This window comes from Myotis nattereri (assembly GCF_964212035.1).
Source record: "Myotis nattereri genome assembly, chromosome: 1".
NCBI lineage: Eukaryota > Metazoa > Chordata > Mammalia > Chiroptera > Vespertilionidae > Myotis > Myotis nattereri.
The window spans coordinates 146070904-146092287 of NC_138075.1; the positions used below are offsets into that span (position 1 = coordinate 146070904).

At 44.9% G+C, this 21384-nt stretch overlaps 1 protein-coding gene across 1 annotated transcript in view; it reads left to right on the plus strand.

The window, feature by feature from the left end:
- The window catches only part of SGMS2 (sphingomyelin synthase 2), an 87910-nt gene extending 75179 nt beyond the window's left edge, over positions 1-12731 (plus strand). Inside the window, exons 4-7 of the mRNA XM_081088806.1 lie at positions 2646-2763; positions 8176-8329; positions 9432-9598; positions 11148-12731. Of these exons, the coding sequence (XP_080944932.1) occupies positions 2646-2763; positions 8176-8329; positions 9432-9598; positions 11148-11351 (643 nt within the window). The 3' untranslated portion in view covers positions 11352-12731. The remainder of the gene's footprint in view (positions 1-2645; positions 2764-8175; positions 8330-9431; positions 9599-11147) is intronic.
- The last annotated feature ends 8653 nt before the right edge of the window (positions 12732-21384 follow it).

Sequence of the window (21384 nt, forward strand, 5' to 3'; positions counted from 1 at the left end):
CCTTAATATGTGTAAGTAAAATAGCTATCAGTTTTCTTTTACTTAGTAGAATTTTTTTGCTGCTAAAGTTGTCAGTTATGTCATGCTTAGGCTGGAAGTAAACTACATTTGTTGAACTTTAGTGTTTTTTTAATTTATCTTTATTGTTGAAAGTATTGCAGATGTCTCCCTTTTTTACCCCCACTGACCTCTTCTACCCGGGCCCCATGCTGCCCCCAACCCCATAGGCCTTCACCACACTGAACGTTAGCGTTTTTCTCTTCTGTGTCTGGAATTGACCCTGAATAGAAGAGAGACTGCTTGAGCCAAAGATGTGCTTTCTCCTTTAATTTAGAGCCAAGTTTTATTCATATATGTGTGAAAAGAAATCTTCTAGCTTCCAACCTGAGGACCTTAATTTGTTTGAATCTTCACCTGATTGTTGCTACCATGTCAAAACTTGTGGTCACACAGCTGGCCACATATTTTAGTCATATCTACTGCTTTGGTCACAGCCCATCATCAGAAAGGTGCTGGGGAAATCACACTAATTTTCCTTTTCATTTTTGAGGTAGAATTGGAGCATATGTTTTAGGAACTAGTGGAGTAATTTTTATAACTGTTTGAGCCATCCTGGCTGAATGCGAAATCTCAATCAATCTCTCTCTCTCTCTCTCTCTCTCTCTCTCTCTCTCTCTTTCTTTCTCTGTCAAACACCTTCGTAGCTATGGGAAAAGTCATTGGTTGTAGCTCTTTTCCTAAACAAGGCTGCAGAGGGCATGCTTTCCCTTCTTAGCTAATTTTCTATACAGCTGAACTCAGAACACTGGAATGAGTATAATTGACTCATGTAATTCCTGCTTATCACTTCCCTTTGTCTAACAGCCGTGGGCAAACTACGGCCCACAGGCCGGATCCGGATCCGGCCCGTTTGAAATGAATAAAACTAAAAAAAAAAAAGACCGTACCTTTTATGTAATGATGTTTACTTTGAATTTATATTAGTTCACACAAACACTCCATCCATGCTTTTGTTCCGGCCCTCCGGTCCAGTTTAAGAACCCATTGTGGCCCTCGAGTCAAAAAGTTTGCCCACCCCTGGTAGCACATGGAGCACAGCTCAGCCCTCTTTGAGGGCCTGGGGTTGAATCAAAACGTGAATCATCTTTCACTCAACCAAATGGAGAGACTCCGCAGTGTCTATCCCCTGTCCCTTTTCAGTGCTATAAAAGTCAGAGCCTGAATAGCAAGCCTTTGAAAGCAGAGCCTTGCAATAAATGCATACTTTCATCAACTCCTCAAGGTGGTGTTCCTCTCTATTTTGACCCCAGAAACCCTGGAATAGTCTTAAAATAGCTACTGGAAATAAGGTTCTAAAAATATATTTGTCCATGATTCTTTAAAAGAGAAACCCCAGCAGTTACCTGATATATTTCAGACTGCAGTCTTGTAGAAAACTTAAAATCTCTCTCTCTCTCTCTCTCTCTCTCTCTCTCTCTCTCTCTCTCATCAATAAGCATGTCCTCTGGTTAGGATTAAAACACATACATACATACATACATACATACATACATAAAAATATGCCACATGCCTCAGACTGCCTGTTTGTCCAGAAGTCTGACCATTACCAGCTTTGGAAGTTTGAGAGCTCTGAAAATGGGAGACCTGGAATAATATAGTGTGTGTACTAGGGAAGTTCCAACTAGTAATTCTAGGGATCCCACCGGCCTCTTAATCCCCAGAGCCCAGAGTTTGTAGACCCACCTCTGAACTTCACAACAGAAGAGGAGTTTCCGTCTTCACCTGCAAGTGAGGCTACTCAGAACCCTTATGCCCATTTGGTACCGTTGCGGCAGTGGTACAAATAGTGTGCTCAAGGTCAGCCGCTGGGAACCACCACCTTAGACCGGAGGACATGGATGGTGTAGGATGGGCTAATGTCGGTCAAGACAATGATCTCCACCAAAAATGATAAAGTGAAAAAGGACTTGTGGTGCTTTTGTTTATTTTTGCCTTTTTTGGTCAAGATTGAATAAGGGTAGACTAATCAGTTTATAACTTCATTATTAAATGTTCTTAAATACATGAGGATACTCTGAGTATCTTCAGCATATTCTCTGAAAATCTATAGTGTAGTCATAGACAAAAGTTAATGCCCAGGTTGTCAAAATACTGTTGGATGGTCCCCAAATAATCCTTGTTTCTTATATAACAGAAATGAGTCATCCCATTTCCCTGTGTGTCCAATTATGTGGCATGACCTGAGCTCATTTGTCAATTCCTCAGTGGCCGTGGGTTGCTTATACCTTTGGTATGTTCCCGAGAGGGTTCTATAATGCACTGAGTTGACTGGAAACAGACAGGCTCATTGAATTTTCTCTCAAAGAGTGACTTCTTTCGGAGAGGTGGTTTTCTAGAACCCTCAGTCCCCACAAACTCAACTCCTTTAGGGCCCAGACCACCTAGACTGATGACAGCATGTGAAGATTGCGGAGCAGCCGCTCTGTGGAATTGTAAGGAGGGGCAGCCTAGAAATAAGCTGTGAAACTGCGGTCTGTTAATGCCATTCTGTGTTACTTTTTATTCTGCCAAGCACTCTTTTACGTAACATTAGGAACAGAAACAGCGAGTAACCTTGTTTCCCCCCACCCCTCTTATTCCCTTAGGTCAATAGTGGGGCGCAGGTTCTTTTTTATCATCGGAACATTATACCTGTACCGCTGTGTCACCATGTATGTCACTACGCTGCCTGTGCCTGGCATGCATTTCCAGTGTGCTCCGAAGGTAAGCACCTCTGATTGAAAACACTTATTAAACATCTGCTCTCTGTTATAATCTTCAAAACACTTTCCTGTGTTAACTGAAATATTATTTAGGACTAGAGGCCTGGTGCATGAATTTGTGCACCTGTGAGGTCCCTTGGTCTGGCCTGCGGGATCGGGCCGAAACCGGGACCTCGGCAAAGGCTCCAGGGCATGTCTGGCCTGTCTCACTCAGTCCGATCTGTTGGGCCCAAGCAGCAAGCTAACCTACCGGTCAGAGCGTCTGCCCCCCTGGTGGTCAGTGCATTTCATAGCAAATGGTTGAGCTGCCTTAGCATATCATTAGCATATTACGCTTTGATTGGTTGAACGGACAACCGGGCACTTAGCATATTAGGCTTTAATGATATGGGATATTTTCTGTTTTTCTTTAGATTTAGGGGTAAGAAAATTGAAATGTGTTCATAAAATGTATATCTTTGTACATAAAAAATTCATTTTCTGCTACCTGAAAGTTGCTATTGGGAATTTGACTCCGCTGTTGTACCTTTACTTACTCACTTATGCATTCATTCTGCAAGTGCTCTGCTCCTGTTATGTCCCAGGCACTGTGTAACAGCAGTGACTAAAACAGTTCTTCCCCTACAGCTTACATTCTATTGAGGGATGAAAACTGATAAATGTATAACTTGTGCCCGGCCAGTGTGGCTCAGTGATTGAGCGTCACGCTAGGCACCAAGGGATTACAGTTTGATTCCAGTACATGCCTGGATTTCGGGCTTGATCCCTAGTGGGGGTATGCAGGAGGCAGCAGATTCTCTCTCATCAGTGTTTCTGTCTCTCTATCCTTCTCCCTTTCTCTCTCTATAAAATCAATAAAATCATATTTTTAAAAAGAACCGTATAACTTGTCACATGGTGATAAGCCTATCAGATGGGTGGTAAACCTGAGTCAGAGTGAAAGGGACTGTGAAGGTAGGTATTAGTTTACAGAGGGGGTCAGAAAGCTTCTTTAATGAGAAAGCACCAAGGCAGCAATCACATGAGGGAGGGAGCTCTATGGATGGGGTGAGAGCCCCAGGCCAAGGAAATAGCTCAGTCACAGAGAGTCAGAGAGAGAGAGAGAGAGAGAGAGAGAGAGAGAGAGAGAGAGAGAGAGAGAGAGAGAGAGCGCGCAAAGAGGCCAGTGTGGCTGGTGGAACTGTGGGTCAGGGTGGTGCAGCCACAGATCCCATGGGGCCTTGTGGCCATTGTAGGAACTTGAACCACGGTCGTGGCAAGTGAGTAAGAAGTGAGGAGTCGTCGCTTTGGGACATTTTGAAGGTGGGTGCGACCGGTTGTGTTAATAAGTTGGTCACGGCTTTAAGAGAAAGAAGTCAAGGATGACCCTGGTTTTCAGCAATTGAAAAGGCAGAGGGGCCTTTTGCTGAGACAGTGTGAGACACTGAAACTGTCTTAAGCAGGATTTACAGCTTCTCTAGGGAGAGTTGTTTCTCGAGAGAGCTTTTCATCATCCTGGACCCCAGTGCACCCTGGTTTCTAACAAAGGAGACTTACAAATCCTGTCTGTGCTCTCTGGACAGGGGAATGAAGTCTAACGTCATATTTCACTGGACACTAAGCAGATGTCCAAGGTGGAAGGGAAAATAGAGTTGTTGTGAAGTAGTCAACAGTCTCCCTCCCCAAATATAGGTGTGGTTTGGAGAAGCTGTAATTTTCCAAAGCCATCAAAGCAGAAAGTGTCTGTGATTAAAACAGTGTACATATTGAATTTAAACACTGGCTGATTTTTCAGCGAAGCTAAATTCAGGCACAAGAGAAGTTCAGAAACATAATAAACATTTCTAAGGGGTTATTGCAACGTGTCGAATGAAGACATGGCCACAGGAAAAAAGGCAAGCATCCTCGTAATGGGTGAGGTTTGCAGGGGTGAAACGCTATGATTACGGACAGAAGGTATCCTCGGTGGAGGAGCTGCAGTTTTCAGAAGCCACATTAGTGAACATGGCCCTGGCTAACCCAGCTACAGATACGGTGGGAGCTCTGGCGGCATCCTCGCTAACCAGCTCCCACGTTCCCGAAGCACGAGCAGGCTCTCGGTGCCCGACGTGTGACTCGGTGAGGCAAACACGGTCACTTTGTTCGATAGACGTGATCGAGGGTTGTGTTAGAACAGGAGTCAGAATGGCGTTCTGAACATGGCTCCCAGTGCTCCGTAGACTGCGGTTACCGGGCTGTCAGGTAACCTGCCTGCCTCCTTTGTCGCGGACTCTATGGAACACCCTTCGTGTCTACAGGCAACGACAGAGCTGTGTGTACTGAAACCACTTGCTATGGGAAGATGTCAGGTCTAGCCACTGAGGCCTAACATGGCTTGCCCCTCGCTGGGTGTAGGCGCCCCCCTCCCTCCCCCCCGGCCAAGGAGCCATCACAGCTATGGGTTTCTGGTGAAACCGTGGCGCTCTCAGCCTTCCAGCTGCCTGGCCCCATATCTACCCTCTGGTTTCCCTTAAGTCCTCTGTGTATGATTTGCTTTAAGCCGCCAACCCAAGCTTTTGTTTGCAGTCACCAAATCTTTGTTCTGAAAAGTGTGTTTAAATAAATGGCGCATGAAATTATGTAGCGCTCTAAGCCCATTTGGCCACGTACAAGAATGTTGGGCTGGCACAGATACAGCTCCTTCCCTGAGAAAGCTCCCGGCCACCCTGGCTGCAGATGCCGCAGGACTTCTCCTCACTGAAGGGACGTGTGGACGGGAAGGTTTCCGGATTGGCAGTAGTCAGGCTGGGCTCTCTTGAACCTTATTTATTTTTGAGGAAAATGAGGTGTGGTGGTCACAGTTTGAGGAGCCCTTAAGATCATTGAGCCCCGTCTGCTTTGGCTGTTATGATTGATGCGTCTCCGTTCAGCTTTCTACATCTTTCATTCCATATTCAGTGACGCAGGGATGGAGAGCGTCTGGCCAGCAGGCCGCGATCATTTGGTCTGGCCCTGCCAAGGTGTTAGGGGGGAGTTCATTAAATGTTGGACCCAATATAGCAGGCTAATGCTTACGTTGATAATGTTGTATGGCCCGTGAAGGATGTTATAAATCTCCAAATCGTCCTTGGCAGAAAGAAAAGGTTCCCCACCCCTGCAGTAATGGCATAGAATAGTGTCTGAAAAATGAGGAAAGTAATAGGAACGGGGTGCTTATGTGGTGTGTGACAGGGGTTCCAGTGAACTAGAACGGAACTAGAAAACACCCCAGTCTTTCCCAGACCTGTCCCCCCACTTCCCAGTATTCTTTCTACACTCTTGTTTTAACTTTTTGTTTTGTGATTCTGTTTATTCTGGGTGTGATCTGACCCCTAGGGTAACAGTGACAGCACTGAGGGATGAAGGCCTGGGAGAAGACAGCGAGGAGAGAGTGCCCCCTCCGTCTGTGGAGGCATACTGAATCGGATGCTCTGGAGCTCCATTCACCAGCGTGGCTGAAAGAGGGAGGGAGGAGAGAGCAGCTGCCTGCTTTTGCTCCTGGCTTGTGTGTGCCTGGGGGCCCGTCTAGCCCGTGGTGGCTCCAAGTATTGCTGCTCTTAGAAAACTAGAGTGATGAGTTGGGATGAGTGAGTAAATTAAAGAAAAAAATTATTATGGTTTTGAAATAAAGAATAATGCGTCCTTTTAAACTGGGAGCAGAGCGTATGTACCTTATTTGATCTCAGCGCTGACAGTTGTTTGTACCAGCCATCCGACAAATTCCTCCAGGGCTGTGGTTCATCCGGTGAGGCACGTGGCTGGATCGCATCCTCCACGTCAGCTCAGCAGAGAGTTGCATGTGGCTGGCGGCACGCCTCGGCACGGCACCTGAACTGAGCCCTGAACTGTCAGCTGTCCTGGCCTTCCTCGGTTTGGGCGCTTTGCCGCCTTCTCCAGCCTGTCTCTTCCCGGCAGGACCACCTCTGGCATGTTTGCTTTAAGAATTGTCAACTCTTGAGGAAAGTACACAAGTTCTCTTGGTTTCTTATTCATCTGCACTTGCCCTAAGCAAACTTTTGAAGAAGGTTAAATTTCTGCAAAGCCCCAGTCTCCAGCCTGCCCTGTGACCCTGGGTGACGTCTTTTTCTTAACTGTTAACGAGTTGCGGTGTGGGCTTTTTCACAAGATTCACCGAAACCCAGAAAGCTCCCCAGACCCATAAGGTTGCTATCCACTGGGAAAGGTTTAGGCACCCATTGTGGGTGTTTTAGGCTGCCACTCCTGCCCCAATTCCTGCTGTACTGGATTGGATGGGTTTCCACGTGCCAGAGGCTACCTTAATTTCCCTGCTCCTAGACTCTCTTCCCATCCATCTGCACATGTCTCCCCTCCTGCACCACCACACATCCACCTGGACTAGACTCCCCCGTCTTTACCACTACACGGCCGAACCGCCAGCGTGGCTGAGCTGGCCATGCTGTGGGGACAGCTGCCTGGAGCGTCGGCGTTGAGTACAAAGGGCCGCCTGTCATTCAGCTATTCCCCAGGTCCCCAAAATAGCCATTAATGCTCTGTCTGTAATTCTCTTCTGATGTGCTGTTGCTTAGTCTTATTCCTGAGTATCACCTTTATTTTTGTAAACATAGTCATTTTATTCTAGATTGATCTTAAATCCTCCCTCTGGCCTCCCCGAATGCCAGTGTTATACTTTTCTGCACCCACCGTACTGAGCGGCTCGGCCCACTCCTCCTTGAAGGCTTACATTTTAATGGCTATAAGCTGGACGGTTGCCTCAAACTCCTGCCCAGCCCATCACTGTTTCCCATACCAGCAGGATGGCTTCTGCGTCTTTGCCCAAGGGGCCCCTTTCCTGCCCGTTGCACACAGGTTATATCTTCAGGGATATTTTGCCTGATCAGGGCTATTCATTTTTAAAGCTGTCAATACGTTGCTAATCCACTATTTCCAAACTTATTTAAAGTGTTGCAGCTTCCCTTTTTAACTGTGTCTGATCAAATATTAATACAGCCATACACACACTCGGGCTGCCCACTTAACGCAAGGTATGAACACACTGTTCAATATTAGTAAGGTGCTATTCAGCTAAATCAAATATTAACCATCGAAACCATGACATCTCCCGGCAAAGAGGGAAGAAGGTAGCTTTGATCTTTTTTAGCACATAGCTGTGGTGAGGTCATTGTTATTAATATTTTTAAAAGCTTTGCTCAAGGATACGACGTCGCCAAAATGTATTATTAGTAACGTATTGAATAATTCAAAACCTGTCACAAAAACTGGCCAATACAATGAATAAAACCCAGTTTGGGGAACTTCCCCCTGGGATTCTTTTTGACTTTTTAAGTCAAAAAGAAAAGTCACAACCTGGTGACCTTTCTGAGTGTCACATAAATTAGGCTGAAACACGGTTTTATCTGCTTGTACATTTTCCTCCTGATCTCCTTGTGTCATGCAGCTCAACGGAGACTCTCAGGCAAAAGTGCAGCGGATCCTGCGGTTGATTTCCGGTGGAGGACTGTCCATAACAGGATCGCACATCTTGTGCGGAGACTTCCTCTTCAGCGGTCACACGGTCGTGCTGACACTAACTTATCTCTTCATCAAAGAATGTAAGTAACTCATTCCCAATTGATGGGTTCGCTCGGCCCCGAAACCGATGGGAGCCCTTATTCTATTGGAATTGATAGGTGTGTGTGTGTGTGTGTGTGTGTGTGTGTGTGAGAGAGAGAGAGAGAGAGAGAGAGAGAGAGATCTGTTGTTCCACTTCCACTTATTGATGCATTCATTGGTTGCTTCTTGTGTGTGCCCTGCCTGGGGATCAAACCCACAACCTTGGTGGGTTGTGATGACGCTCTAACCAGCTAAGCTACCCGGCCAGGGCTGGCTTGAGGTTTTTTAAATTGTGTAAGTTTACATACAGCAAGGAAAGAATTACATTCTCCTTGTTCCAATCTTTGATGGGCAGTAAAATGGCAAATCTGTTATATTAATACAACTCAACTTTAAAGTCAGCTCGCCACATAAACAAGGCACTCCCTGTGTATGCCCGTTTCCCGTGCAATTGGGAAAAACAGCCAGTTTCTAAATTATACATGTGCTATTGTCCTGAGTAAGCAGTGGTTCCAGTGGTCTCTTTGAACAGCCTGCTTCTGGAATTAGATGCATCATTTATATATTTTTTGCTTTCCCGCCTTTTGACCAATTTGGACTCTCTCCTCATTTGTCCCATTGTCATGAGTGGATTTGAATTCAGTCATGTGAGCAGAAAACGTGGGACCAGGACGACTTTGAGGTTAACGACAGAGGGCTTCACCCAGCTGTGCAGATACTACCATTGGGCCTGGGTTCCTATAAAATCAGCCTGGCTCCTGGTACTCTGTGTCTTGCTGGTCGAGAAAACATTGTTTTAACCTTGCTACCACACAAAGTCCATTGTCTCTGTTCATTGACAACCGGGCTAGGCTCCCAAAGACAGTGGGGTTATTAATAATTGTGTCATCGACTTTTAGACTTGCTACCTGTGGTGCCCCCTCCCCCCTTCCTTCCTACCTGAGTGAGCCCTGGGCTGTTCACAGCCCCGCGTTTTGGGTTATTAGTGTTCTCCTTCCGGAGACCTGTTGACCTCAGACTATTCTGATTAAGGCCAGTAGGACAGACTAGTCATGAAGCGCCTCTCCAGGAACCTCCTTACTCCCGTTTTCTCCCCTGCAGACTCGCCTCGTCACTTCTGGTGGTATCACTTAGTCTGCTGGCTGCTGAGCGCCGCCGGGATCATCTGCATTCTCGTGGCTCACGAGCACTACACGGTGGACGTCATCGTTGCCTACTACATCACCACACGGCTGTTCTGGTGGTACCATTCCATGGCCAATGAAAAGGTGAGAGCGGTGAAATGACCCTTGGATAACTTCTTTACAGGCAAGGGAGCCCTTTTCGTACAGTGGGGTTTGGGTGGCTTCGTGGGAATGACTGCTGTTGCTGCCCAAGTGTGTGGTTAGCTCAGGTCAGTTCTTACCCTTGTATCCATTATTGTGTTTTAAAATAAAGAACATCACACGTGTAAATAACATCTATATATATAAAAGCCTAAGCGACTGAAAGACCGTATGACCGATCGACCGGTTGCTATAATGTGCACTGACCACCAGGAGCAGGCGCTCAATGCAGGAGCTGCCCCCTGGTGGTCAGTGCGCTCCCACAGCCAACCTCCCGTGGTCCCTCCCCCCAGCCAGCCAACCTCCTGCGGCCCCGATCGGCTCGATCACCAGCCAGGCTGAGGGACCCCGCTCGTGCATGAATTCGTGCACCAGGCTTCTAGTTTAAGGATAAAAATGTATGATTACAGAGCACAGTGTTATACTAATTCAATTACTGTAATTTATATGAGAATTAAAGAAGTACATATGCTAAATTAAAATGCAGGCACCTTCTCTGTAGCAGCACTGAGGTGCAGCTAGGTAACACCCCTGCCTTCAGTGAACTCAAGTTTGAGAACAACTTGGCAACTATTTTTGGAAGTCAGGCAAATTAAGTGCCTTATGACTAACAGGATTTAGTACATCTTTTGGTGATGTGGTGCTCTCTGGCTTCTTTCTTATTCTGATTTCTTCTGCGTCCTGTTTCCAGATGCACTTTTTTCTTCTCCCACACATTCTGAGAGAGCTAGCTCCAATGCCACCTCTTCTGGGAAGCCTTCCCGGACTTCGTTCTCTGCCACTAGTCCCGCAATGGAATTGTCCCTCCCCTCCCTGTGCTTTCCTAGCCTTGGTGCATATCCAACAGTTAGTCTGTGTGCCACGACCTACCCTGGGGTCATCTTGCCATTTTGTCTGTTGCATGCAGAGTGTGGAGAATTTGGGAGAGATTGAAATGTTGTCCTTCCCAAAGGCTCTAAGTTCAGTTCTCATGGAGTGGTACCCACAAATGAGGGCCCTCTCTATGGACCTGTCTTGTAGCTCTGTTTCCTGTTTTATAGTCTCCTGTTGCCATCTTCTGTTTAGTGATCAGCTGACACCACAGAACCAAGCTTTTATCTTTCCTCTTAAAAGTGCTCAACCTTGTGAGCTCTCCTCTCTCTTCCCTGGTCATTTAGGCTTTTATATATAGAGATCTGACCACTCAGTTCCTGAAAATTGTTCCACCCGGGTAACTGCCACCTGCATTCCTCAGTCTCCATTGTCACTGGAGTTGCAGGCAGGCAATCAGCATGGGCCACGAGAGGAAAGATGGAGGGGCTGGGAGGGGCTGGGAGGGGCTGGGAGGGGTGGGGCCAGGTGGCATCCGGTGGGGAAGAGGTGCAGACAGTATGCCTCGGGACCTGGAGGCTGCTGCTCCTCTGCCATTACAGCAAGTGACGGTTTAATAAATGGGGAAAGTCAGGAAGTGTGAAAAATACGCCTCATTTCGCTCTTCCCTTGCCTTTTACAGAACCTGAAGGTCTCTTCACAGACTAATTTCTTATCTCGTGCGTGGTGGTTCCCCATCTTTTATTTTTTTGAGAAAAACGTACAAGGCTCGATTCCTTGCTGCTTCTCCTGGCCGCTCTCCTGGCCTCCGGGCTGCTTTAAGTCTTCGTGCAAGAAGTACTCGCGGGTTCAGAAGATCGGGGAAGACAATGAGAAATCTACCTGAGGAGCAAAACAAAGGCTTCAGCTCTTATACCCAAAGAGGTATCGCTGTAACCAAAGGGATAGTTTTGTTTGTTTTTTTATTTTAGGAGAACTGACTGGTAAGTGAAGAAGTGGACCAAATTTTGTGTAAACGATTAGAAAGATGAACAAAGTGTTACGCTTTGACTGTTTGTTTTTTTACGCCTCCTGAGAAAGTCGTCTTCTCATGAGGCTCTTCCTTCATGGTGACAAGCCCTCCACCAGGATTCCCTGACGAGCTTGGAAAGAGGTGCCAAAGAACACGTCCGCCTGCCCTTCGTCTTTCTCCACTAAAGCATTTTTTCAAGATTTCTTTTCCTCCAGGGTCAGAAGGATTTGCCAATGTTTTCAATAAACTATCTGGACAGATACAACCTAATGTTGAGGGTGGATTTGAGCACTGGGCCTCTTAGTGAGGGGGAGACGCAGGGGTTGTAAGTAAACTTCGGGTGAACTTATTCTCCCTGTCCTGGGGAAGGTCAAGGTCAGGTCTGCGAACACGTACTGCTGCTACCACCCAATGTACTATGTGTCACTTTTACTTTATTTTTTTTAACTGATCATTTTATTTAAAACATGAAAGAAACGTGATCTAAGTAAATATGGAAATATTTGACACACCCCACAGATTTTACTTGGGCATAAATCCTTACTTTTAAGATCTCTCTGACAGATGCACACACAGGGAGCAGGGCTGTTTCCGCTCACAGTGGTCCTTGTCTGCACACTGGCTGAGCACAGGCTGAAAAACACGTGTGTGAACTGTGGCCCGTGCCGCGTGGGGAGCAAGCCTGCATTTCTCTCCCGGGTCCCCCCCGGGTGAGGTCTGTTTCAGAGCTGCTCACTGGAACTCAGAAATGCAATGGGTCACATCTCACTAAGCCCACTTCTTTCCAGTTCCATTCTGCTTTATGGGAAAAGGAAGACGGAGTCCAAAAGCTGAATGAATGCATCCTTTTTGCAAGAGGCCCAGCTTCTTGCAAACGGAGTGCTTATAGGAAGGAAGGACTAAGGAGAGAGACCGCAATGAAGTCGTTCTGCTCCGACCCTGACAGGACACCACGGCGCTGCACGCTCACCTGCTGCTGGAATCCAGGCGGTAGGCAGCACAGCTGGTCGTTTCTAAAGTTCTTTCAGGTGATGCGGAAAGAAAAGATGGACCTGATCAGATTTAATGCTGTCAGAGTTCATGCGTTGTTTCATGCTGTTGGGGCTGTGGACAATTCTTGATTTCTTACAACTTCTAGGACCTTAGGAAAAGATCTGAAGTTACGCAGTCGTCAGCACGGAGAACAGGAGGCCAACTCTGTGGGAAGGCGGTTACATTTATATTGGCGGCAACAGTTTCCCACCCCTTAGAATGAAAACAAAAACGAAAAACCACCCCTAAATTTGCCCTCAACCAGTCAGCCCTGAGTTGATAGACAAAATTGACCTTCAGATTACTTGAGCGAAGCACAGTACACACTGACATGTGTTCAGGAAGGGTCTTTATCCTCTGGTGCTAAAATTCTCTGTGCTTCCAATGTAGCTCCTGCGCTGTGTAATAGAAGAATCACTAAAGGAAAGGTGGTTGAGTTCAACGCCAGGAAGAAAGATTTTTCTAATCTGGTATTTGAAACAAGAAACAAAACCCTAAACCTTCTGGGCAGGTTTTCAAATGCAGGAAGTTTTTCTGGTGTTTATCATTAAACCAATAAGAAACATATCCATACCTTACCAGGTGTTTAGCTAGAATTCCACATAATTTTCGCCTACGAAATATGGGCACGTGTGAAAAAACCAGGTGTTCTGTGTGAAGACACTGATGTTAAATTCCTGTTGTCCAATTGTGAGGAAAAACATATGACGCGGAAGCCTGGGCTTTGCTCTCCCTAACACTGGTACATTGAGCCTCTGACTTAAATAAGACAACCTGATATATCTGAGAGCCTTATTCCTACATTGTAGATAGCCCACTCTTCATCAAATTAAATTAGGGAACGTATTTAAGCTTTTAAAATCCTGGTGCGTTGATTGCTGGAGGCCCTCGAAATAGTAAACCTTGCATTTTAATTTTAGTCAGGTAACTAGTTTTGTTTTTAAATAAGGCCATCACCTTTTCAAGAACTTTTAAAAGGACTTCTGACTCCACCTGTGGACACTGCTGCTCCCATGCTCCTCACAGAGTCTGCCAGGGGTGGGCAAATTTTTTGACTCGAGGGCCACAATGGGTTCTTAAACTGGACCGGAGGGCCGGAACAAAAGCATGGATGGAGTGTTTGTGTGAGCTAATATAAATTCAAAGTAAACATCATTACATAAAAGGTATGGTCTTTTTTTTCAATAGTTTTATTCATTTCAAACGGGCCGGATCCGGCCCGCGGGCCGTAGTTTGCCCACGGCTGGTGTATGCCATAGCTCTGTCATTGGCACTGCGGGAGCATGTGGTACCAGAATAAGGGTGAAGGGGAAATACCAAGTTTCAAGGTGGGAAGGTGAGAATAGTGAATCTCATTTACATTTAGAAAAGCAGACTTGAGGTCTAACCCAACATGCCACTTCAGAGTATGAAACACGAACAATTACTAGACGTAGGGTGGTGGTCACTTCACAGTCTAGAGAAATAGCAAATCATTACGTTGTAAACCTGAAACTAATACGTCACTTATATCTCTGTTTTAAAAAATTTCGATCTTGCCTCTCAAACAGTAAACTTTTGGAGCTCCTTTTCCTGCTTAATCAATATATAACATCGATTACTGTTTTTGTGAACTTGTACTCCTCTTGGAAGCTTTTCCTATAATTTAGTCCTCTGTGCAGTATCTATAACATGTAATTCCTCTAAGTTATAACGCTTTTTTTCTAAATTCTTTGAAATGGGAATGAATTCCTCTCATTATAATTTTGGAGCTCCTCCACCAGCTCTGAAAATAAAGCGTTCTTCCTCAAGTCCAATGGAAGTAATTTGGAATTTTTAATTTAATTTACTGGCATCTTGGAAAACAAGTTTTGCTGTGGAAGGAATGCTGGCTGGAGTGAGGGCGAGTCTTTAGTCTGCTTTATGGATGACTTTGCATTAGGTTCTTGGCTGTATACCAGCGCCCCCTTGCGGAAATATGTTATATGACTTTGAACACAAACCTGCCACTTTTTAAAGTGTATTTTCAAGTTTTTAAAAGGCATATGTTTTTTATTTATTTTTTGCAAATAATCTTGAAAGCATAATGCAAATGGAATTGTGTTAAAGGTATTTTAAACCTTTCCCAAAGGGAAAATGTACTTAGATCACAGGGAGTTGCAATTCTAATCTTTTATCCATTTGATCAAAGAAAATTTGCAGACCATTTTTACCTCTCACCATCACAATCATTAATGTCTCCCTTTATAACTACCGACACTTTGTTTACTTTGAAACACCAAGTTGGCTGCCTTTTTTATTTTACATGTTAGAACTCATGCAGTTTCTTTTTTTTTATCACATCTTGTTCCTTGGATATTTTGAACATTTTTGAATTATTTTTTATTGTTTATTTTTGTTTTGCACTGTAAAACTGATTAAAAATTTAAGCCGGTCTTAGCACACTTCTGTAGTGTCAGGAAGTGTAAGAAGGAATTTCATAATAAATGTGTTTGCATGTTTAAATCAAGCATATTAAAAGTAATATGCTATGTGTTGAAGGTTTTTCTGTTATGTATGTATAAAGATTCCTAGCATTTTTGTTTAATGTCATTGTGTTGCAATAATTTAACTCAGTTGACTTACTTGCTGAAAATATTTTGTCTATTAAGAAGTGCTCTTGACTTCAATACCTAAACACTGAAAATTGTGTCTAAGGTGCCCAAAGATAAGTTCTTATATAGATTTACACCTTATGAGTTGGGATTTGTTTTGTTATTCATTAATTTAACTATGCTGTGTTCTGAATGAATTATGAATGAGATTAGTTCTTTATTCTGAAATTATTTAAAATTGTCCTTTAAAAGAATAAGAGGAAGCTATAAATGTAAGCTAATCTAGTTGCCAAGTTGGGATTCATTATTTAATTTAACTCCTATGCAATGATTAATGCTGCAAAATGTATGGTTATGTTATGGTATATTCACAAAAGAAATATTATTATGAGGTTTGAGAGGTGTAGCCTATTGTATTCTTTCAGAAATTTACTGTACTGTTTCAATGTGTTAAGTGCCTTGTTGTAAAGTAAAATTTTAAGCCTAGAATGCATTATTTTCCTGATATATATTTTTCATTATGATATATACTGTATGTTATTGTAATAGTTTTATTAAATGCTTATGTTTTAATCAAATATGTGATTTTCAGAAGCTCTTTTCTCCTACCCACCAGTACCTTAATCATTAGTCTATCATATGGGATTTGAATTCAGGTCCTTTTTTTTTAAAGAGGAAATTATCTTTGTTTAGAAGTATGTTTTTCATGCTTGTGCTTCTATATTTGTAAAAACATTTCAGGAGGAATTTAGAAGTGTAACTATAGTTTGTACTTCAAAATGCCATTTTACATTTACATTTTAAGTGCCTAATTGTTAGTTAAAACTAATTTATGTTTTTATTCTAAAGACATATGTGTACTTGGTTTCTAATCTCTTTGGCTTTGCTTTAAAAAAAAAAAAAAAAAAAAAAAAACACAGAAAAGCAAGAGCCTCTACTTCCTATTTACCCAATAAACCACCATGACAGCAACAGTATTTTCAAAATCAGTACTACTATTTCTTTCAATTAAAAAAAAATGTTTTCTTTAAAGATTTAAAAAATGTATTTAGTCTTATATGCTTATTAAAACCACTAGTGGGTTATTTTTTTCAAGTACTATTTTTAAAATGAGCGGATAACTTAAACTGAGTGTTATTTTTCCTGCCCTTGATTTAAGATGAAAAAAAATAACTCAGCCCTGGCCGGAGAGCTCAGTTAGTTGGAGTGTTGGTCCGTGCACCAAAAGGTTGTGGGGTTTGATCTCTGGTCAGGGTGTGTATGGGAGGCAGCTGGTCAATGCTCTCTCTCTCTCTCTCTCTCTCTCTCTCTCTCTCTCTCTCTCTCTCTCTCTCTCTCTCTCCCTCCTTCTCTCCCCCTGCCCTTTCTTTAAAAATCAATAAACATATCAGGTGAGGATTAAAGAATAATAATTCATAACAACAATAACAACATAAGGTCATTCGTGGAGAAGAAAAGCCAGTTCCCTGCTCCATGATTCTGATTCTCATTGTTCACAAAGAGACAAAATCATGCTTCATCGAGGAGAGCAGAGTCCTTCCTGTCAGTCAGAAAGAAATGTCATCTTCATCCCTTCACAGAGCTGGCACCGGGGTAATGTCCTCGACTAAACCCTGACAGCAGAGTCATTGCAACAGTGGACTGATGACTTGTCCTTGGACCCTCTGATGAAAGATGAAGGCGTGACTTCCAAAGACAAGTTCAGTAGAATGAAGGGACTAAGGCAGTGGTTCTCAACCTTCTGGCCCTTTAAATACAGTTCCTCATGTTGTGACCCAACCATAAAATTATTTTCGTTGCTACTTCATAACTGTAATGTTGCTACTGTTATGAATCGTAATGTAAATATCTGATATGCAGGATGGTCTTAGGTGACCCCTGTGAAAGGGTCGTTCAACTGCCAAAGGGGTCGTGACCCGCAGGTTGAGAACCGCTGGACTAGGGTAAGATAGAGTTCAAAGGCTAAGTTGTTGGATATAGTCCAGGTTACTATGGATTGTCTGGGAACGACAAGAGTAGAGATCCGGAGAATCTTTTGCCACCTGCACCCAGGCCTCAGATGAAAAGCTGGTCCCTCCTCCCATTCGAGACGTTTGCACGCCCGTTTTGCTGGCTATGGCCCAAAGAGCGTCCTTACCCGGCGTACGTTACACCAGGAGCTGATGCGCTGCTGCACAGACCTTGGCACCTAACATTTCATCTTCTTCTAGTAACATACACGAGAACATCAGAAGCATGGCACTAGATGATTCACTGATACAGGTTAGGACAGCACAGCTTATGCACTGTGTCTGCATGACGCACGTTACTCTGTGCGCGGCCCGTGTGATGAGGCACGGCGTTTTATAGTTTTTATGCTCCACCTGCATTCTTTAATCTTCACAAAACCCTGCAAGGCAGGCAAAGAAGTGGTGACCCCGTTCCGTGAGATGAAAGAGTTCCTAGTGTCACAGCGTGGAGCCTGAGTTCTGTTTTCTCTGTTTGGCGGCCTCCCTGGCATAATTACTGGGGTTGCCACCCCAGTTTGTTAAAGGTGCTGCTGTTGTTTATTTGTTAGGGGACTTGATTCCCTTTTCAACCAGTTTGTTTAAAAGGGAGACTGGTCCTTGGAACAAGTTCTTTGTCAAATGCTACTGATTTTTCTTACAGTTGCAGTTTACATTTAAATAGAGTTTACATTTCGGAGGGGAGGAAATTCAATGTTTCTGGTGCAAAAGAGCATTGAAGGCAAAAAGACCCCCAGCGTTGGACTCACAAGTTTGTTCGAATTGCAAGTATCACTCATAGCATAGACACTGTTGTGCACTTAGCCTGGCACAGGTTAAATGGGGAGCATAAAAGTGCGTAGGCTTTAATCTCTAAACTAGTGACCCAGTGCATGAAATCTGTGCACATTAAAAGGGATTTAATTGGAGGAAATATTTTAATGTTGCTATTTGCCCTTTCTCTATACTAGAAGTGTCAGAGATGAAAGAAAATCAGTAAATGTATATGAAAATCATCCTCCTGTCAGAGTCTGGGGCGTGCCACAGGAACCAGAGTCAAGTCCCCGCCCACCCACGTGTGTCTCGAAATCACCCCAGACCCAGACCTGGCTGGGCTGCACCCCCATTGGGCTAGATCTAGACCCAGCCGGCCCCACCCCCGTCAAGCCCCACCGGGTGGGGGGCGCAGCCTCAGGTCACCTGGCCTGAGCTGGGAAGCACACCTTGAGGTCCCCTGGCCCAGCCAGGGGGTGCGGCCTGAGGTCCCCCGTCAAGCCCCACCAGGCGGGGAGTGCAACTTCAGGTCCCCCAGCCTGGGGCGAGGTGCGCGGCCTGAGGTCTTCCAGCCTGGTGCCAGGGTGGGGAGCACGGCCTGAGGTCCCCCAGCCTGGTGCCGGGGTGGGGGGCGTGGCCTGAGGTCACCTGTCAAGCTCCACCAGGTGGGGGGCGCAGCCTCAGGTCCCTGCTGATTGCTCGTTAAGGCTCATTACGGGAACTTGGCCTCCGCTGTGGGCGCAGCCATCTTGACCGTTATGGCGTGATAGTCAATTTGCATATTCCCTCTTTATTAGAGAAGATGACTCTCAGGACTTATTCCCAAGGGGATGGAAAAAAGGAGAGATAGATGGCCTGCTTTCAAAGGACAGCACAGCTCTGAGGGATGGCATGGAATTGGAGTCAGTATTGTCCTGATTGATTCCGAGCTCCCCAAAGGACCAAAGTGCAGCCGTAGGATTGTTTGATCCTGGCATGAACTGGAGAGTTTTCTGTGCTAAAAATCTGGCCAAACCCATATGTGTGCTTGCTTCTGGCCAAGTTTCAGGGCACACTTCACTTCAGTTGCTAGATCCAAGCACTAATCTCCTTTTCTTTCTAAGTTCCTTAAACTATGTATTTATTTGAGTAAAAGGAAAAGAAGCTGCCATACACGAGGCTAATAGGTTTCCCCTTACCTGACAAGGCACAGCAGCCCTGCCAGGTGAGCCTCCTAAGCTCCATGCACAAGTGAGGGAACTCCAACAGAGAGGTGAATGCTGGGCCAGGAGCACACAGATGCTGATCCCAAGAACAACCAGGCCCATTGTTTGCTCACGGCGCAGTGTGACAGAAGAGTCACCCCCGTGCCAGGAATGCATACAGAGAAGACGTACCTCCTCTGGAAGTCTTGACCACCAGGGTTTGTGTTGAGAGCAAGGCTAAGGGGTGCTGGCACTGAGCCCTCTGAGATCCCATGGCCCACATGTAGCAGAATTCCTGTTTCCACGTGAACTCTAGTCCTATCACCCATAAATATGTGCTCTTCCTCTTTATATGCTCATGCCTTGTAATTGATGTGTGATGAGTGGGGCAAAACTGTTGCTCCCTTCATTCATCACATAGCTGCCTGAGGCCATGGCAGACGATGGCAGAGGGGTACTGGGCCCAGGGGCGACTGAACTCCCAGAGCACACACCCAACGTCTCCAGGAATGAGAGCTTTGCTTAGAGATGGCACTTGTGAACATATTTTTTATCTGGTCAGTTTCCTAGTTCATGGTTTGAAGACAATGTTTATATCTGACACTGGGAAAAAGACATGCCCTGAAGTCTTTGGGAAACGGGACGTTCTTAAACTATGAACATATATGTCTCTCAGTCCTGGCGGCAAGGGAGCCTGAGACCAGGGTGCCAGCACGGGCAGGCTCCCTTCCAGACTTCCTCACACCTGGGGGAGAGATCTCTAGTCTCTTGCTCTTATAAAGGACACAAATCTCATCATGGGCCTCTATCCTCCTGACCTCATCTAAACTTAATTACATCCCAAAGGTCACATCTTCTAATACCATCCTATTAGGGGTTAGGGTTTCACATATGGATTTTGGGGGCACACAAACACCTGGGCTTTTTAATTTTAAAAAGCACATCTTTTTAAAGCAAAGTGCACTGCTTATAGTACAGTCTCAAGCTCTGCAGGTTTCATGGTTCCTCCTAATCAGGGCCCTGACTATGCAAGGCACTTTCCCACTGCCGTCAACCAATAGCTCCCTCTGCCCGGCTCAGGCTGCTCTGTCCCTGTCCTCTGTCCTGCAGTCATCAGTCCTGCCCTGTGATGTGCTTTCAGAATATCACCTGTCTCCCCAAGAGAGAACTCGGTGGCCCTGTGCTCTCTGGGTTTGAATCTCAGTTCTTCCAGTCCTACTTTTTAAAGAAGACCTTAAAAAGTTGCCTAACCTCTCTGTGCCTCGGCTTCTTTATCTGGAAGACAGAAATAATAATAGTCAGTGTCGCATGGAGTTGTTAGGAGGACTAAATGAAAGGTGTTACAAGGCACACATTCAATAAGTGTTGGCCAAGGTCAGTTAACAAAAACTTTAGTACCATGGTTCTAGCCCTGAAATGATTAACATCCAAATCTTGCCTGTCCTGAGAGTTAAGGTGAAGTCTTATCTCCTGAAAGCTTTACCTTCTCTGAATTCCTCTCTCAAAGATACATACAATTGCCAAAAGGTGAGCTACAATCACTACTTTAAGATTTAAAAAATATATCCTGTTTCCATACCAAATTAAGATTCCTTTAAAGAGGATTGTCTTAGTGTTCATTTCAGTGTCTAATAAAGTTCTTATCACATAAAGGTTATTCAGCAAATATTTACTGAATGAATATTTTAAAATGCCTTGTGTATTTGGGTTATTAGCAGAATTTATGAAGATTCAATGGAAAGGAAAGTGTCCACTAGGCCACCAAATAGTTTGCTTTAAGATAATTGAAGCATTTATCAAACCATCGTATGTTTATAACTTGAAAATGTTCCAGTAGCTACCACATAATATGTGTTTTGATAAAAAATGTGGATTGAAAAGTCTGAGATCCCCACTCCGTCTAACTTTCTGGCCCACCCAAGCTATTTCCAGTGGCTTTACCATAATGGCTTGTCTTGACCCATGCTTCAGATCTTCCTAAAATCTCTCAAACATGCAGCATCTGTCCGCAGTGAGCCCAATACCTAAGTGGCCCCAGGCCTGACACTAGCCGCAGCCAGTCTTGGTTTACAGCTTGGTCTCACCTGGGCACCTACAAGCCCAACACAAGAAGCAGCCATCTGCAAATCACTTTGTAGTTTATGCCTGGTGGCCCTTGAGCAGAACACAGGCAGTGGCTAACCCTGGCTGGCATCTCCTGGGAGGCCCCAGAGCCAGTGCATCCAGTAGACAGCTTTAGACCACATCAAAGCACCTCCTCAAGTGACATACTCAAGGGCACATTCAGTGGGTATCAGAACCCTATAAAGTATTTCATTCTTTACTGTGTCCAGCACGGCTAGAGAACGGACAGGAGTCC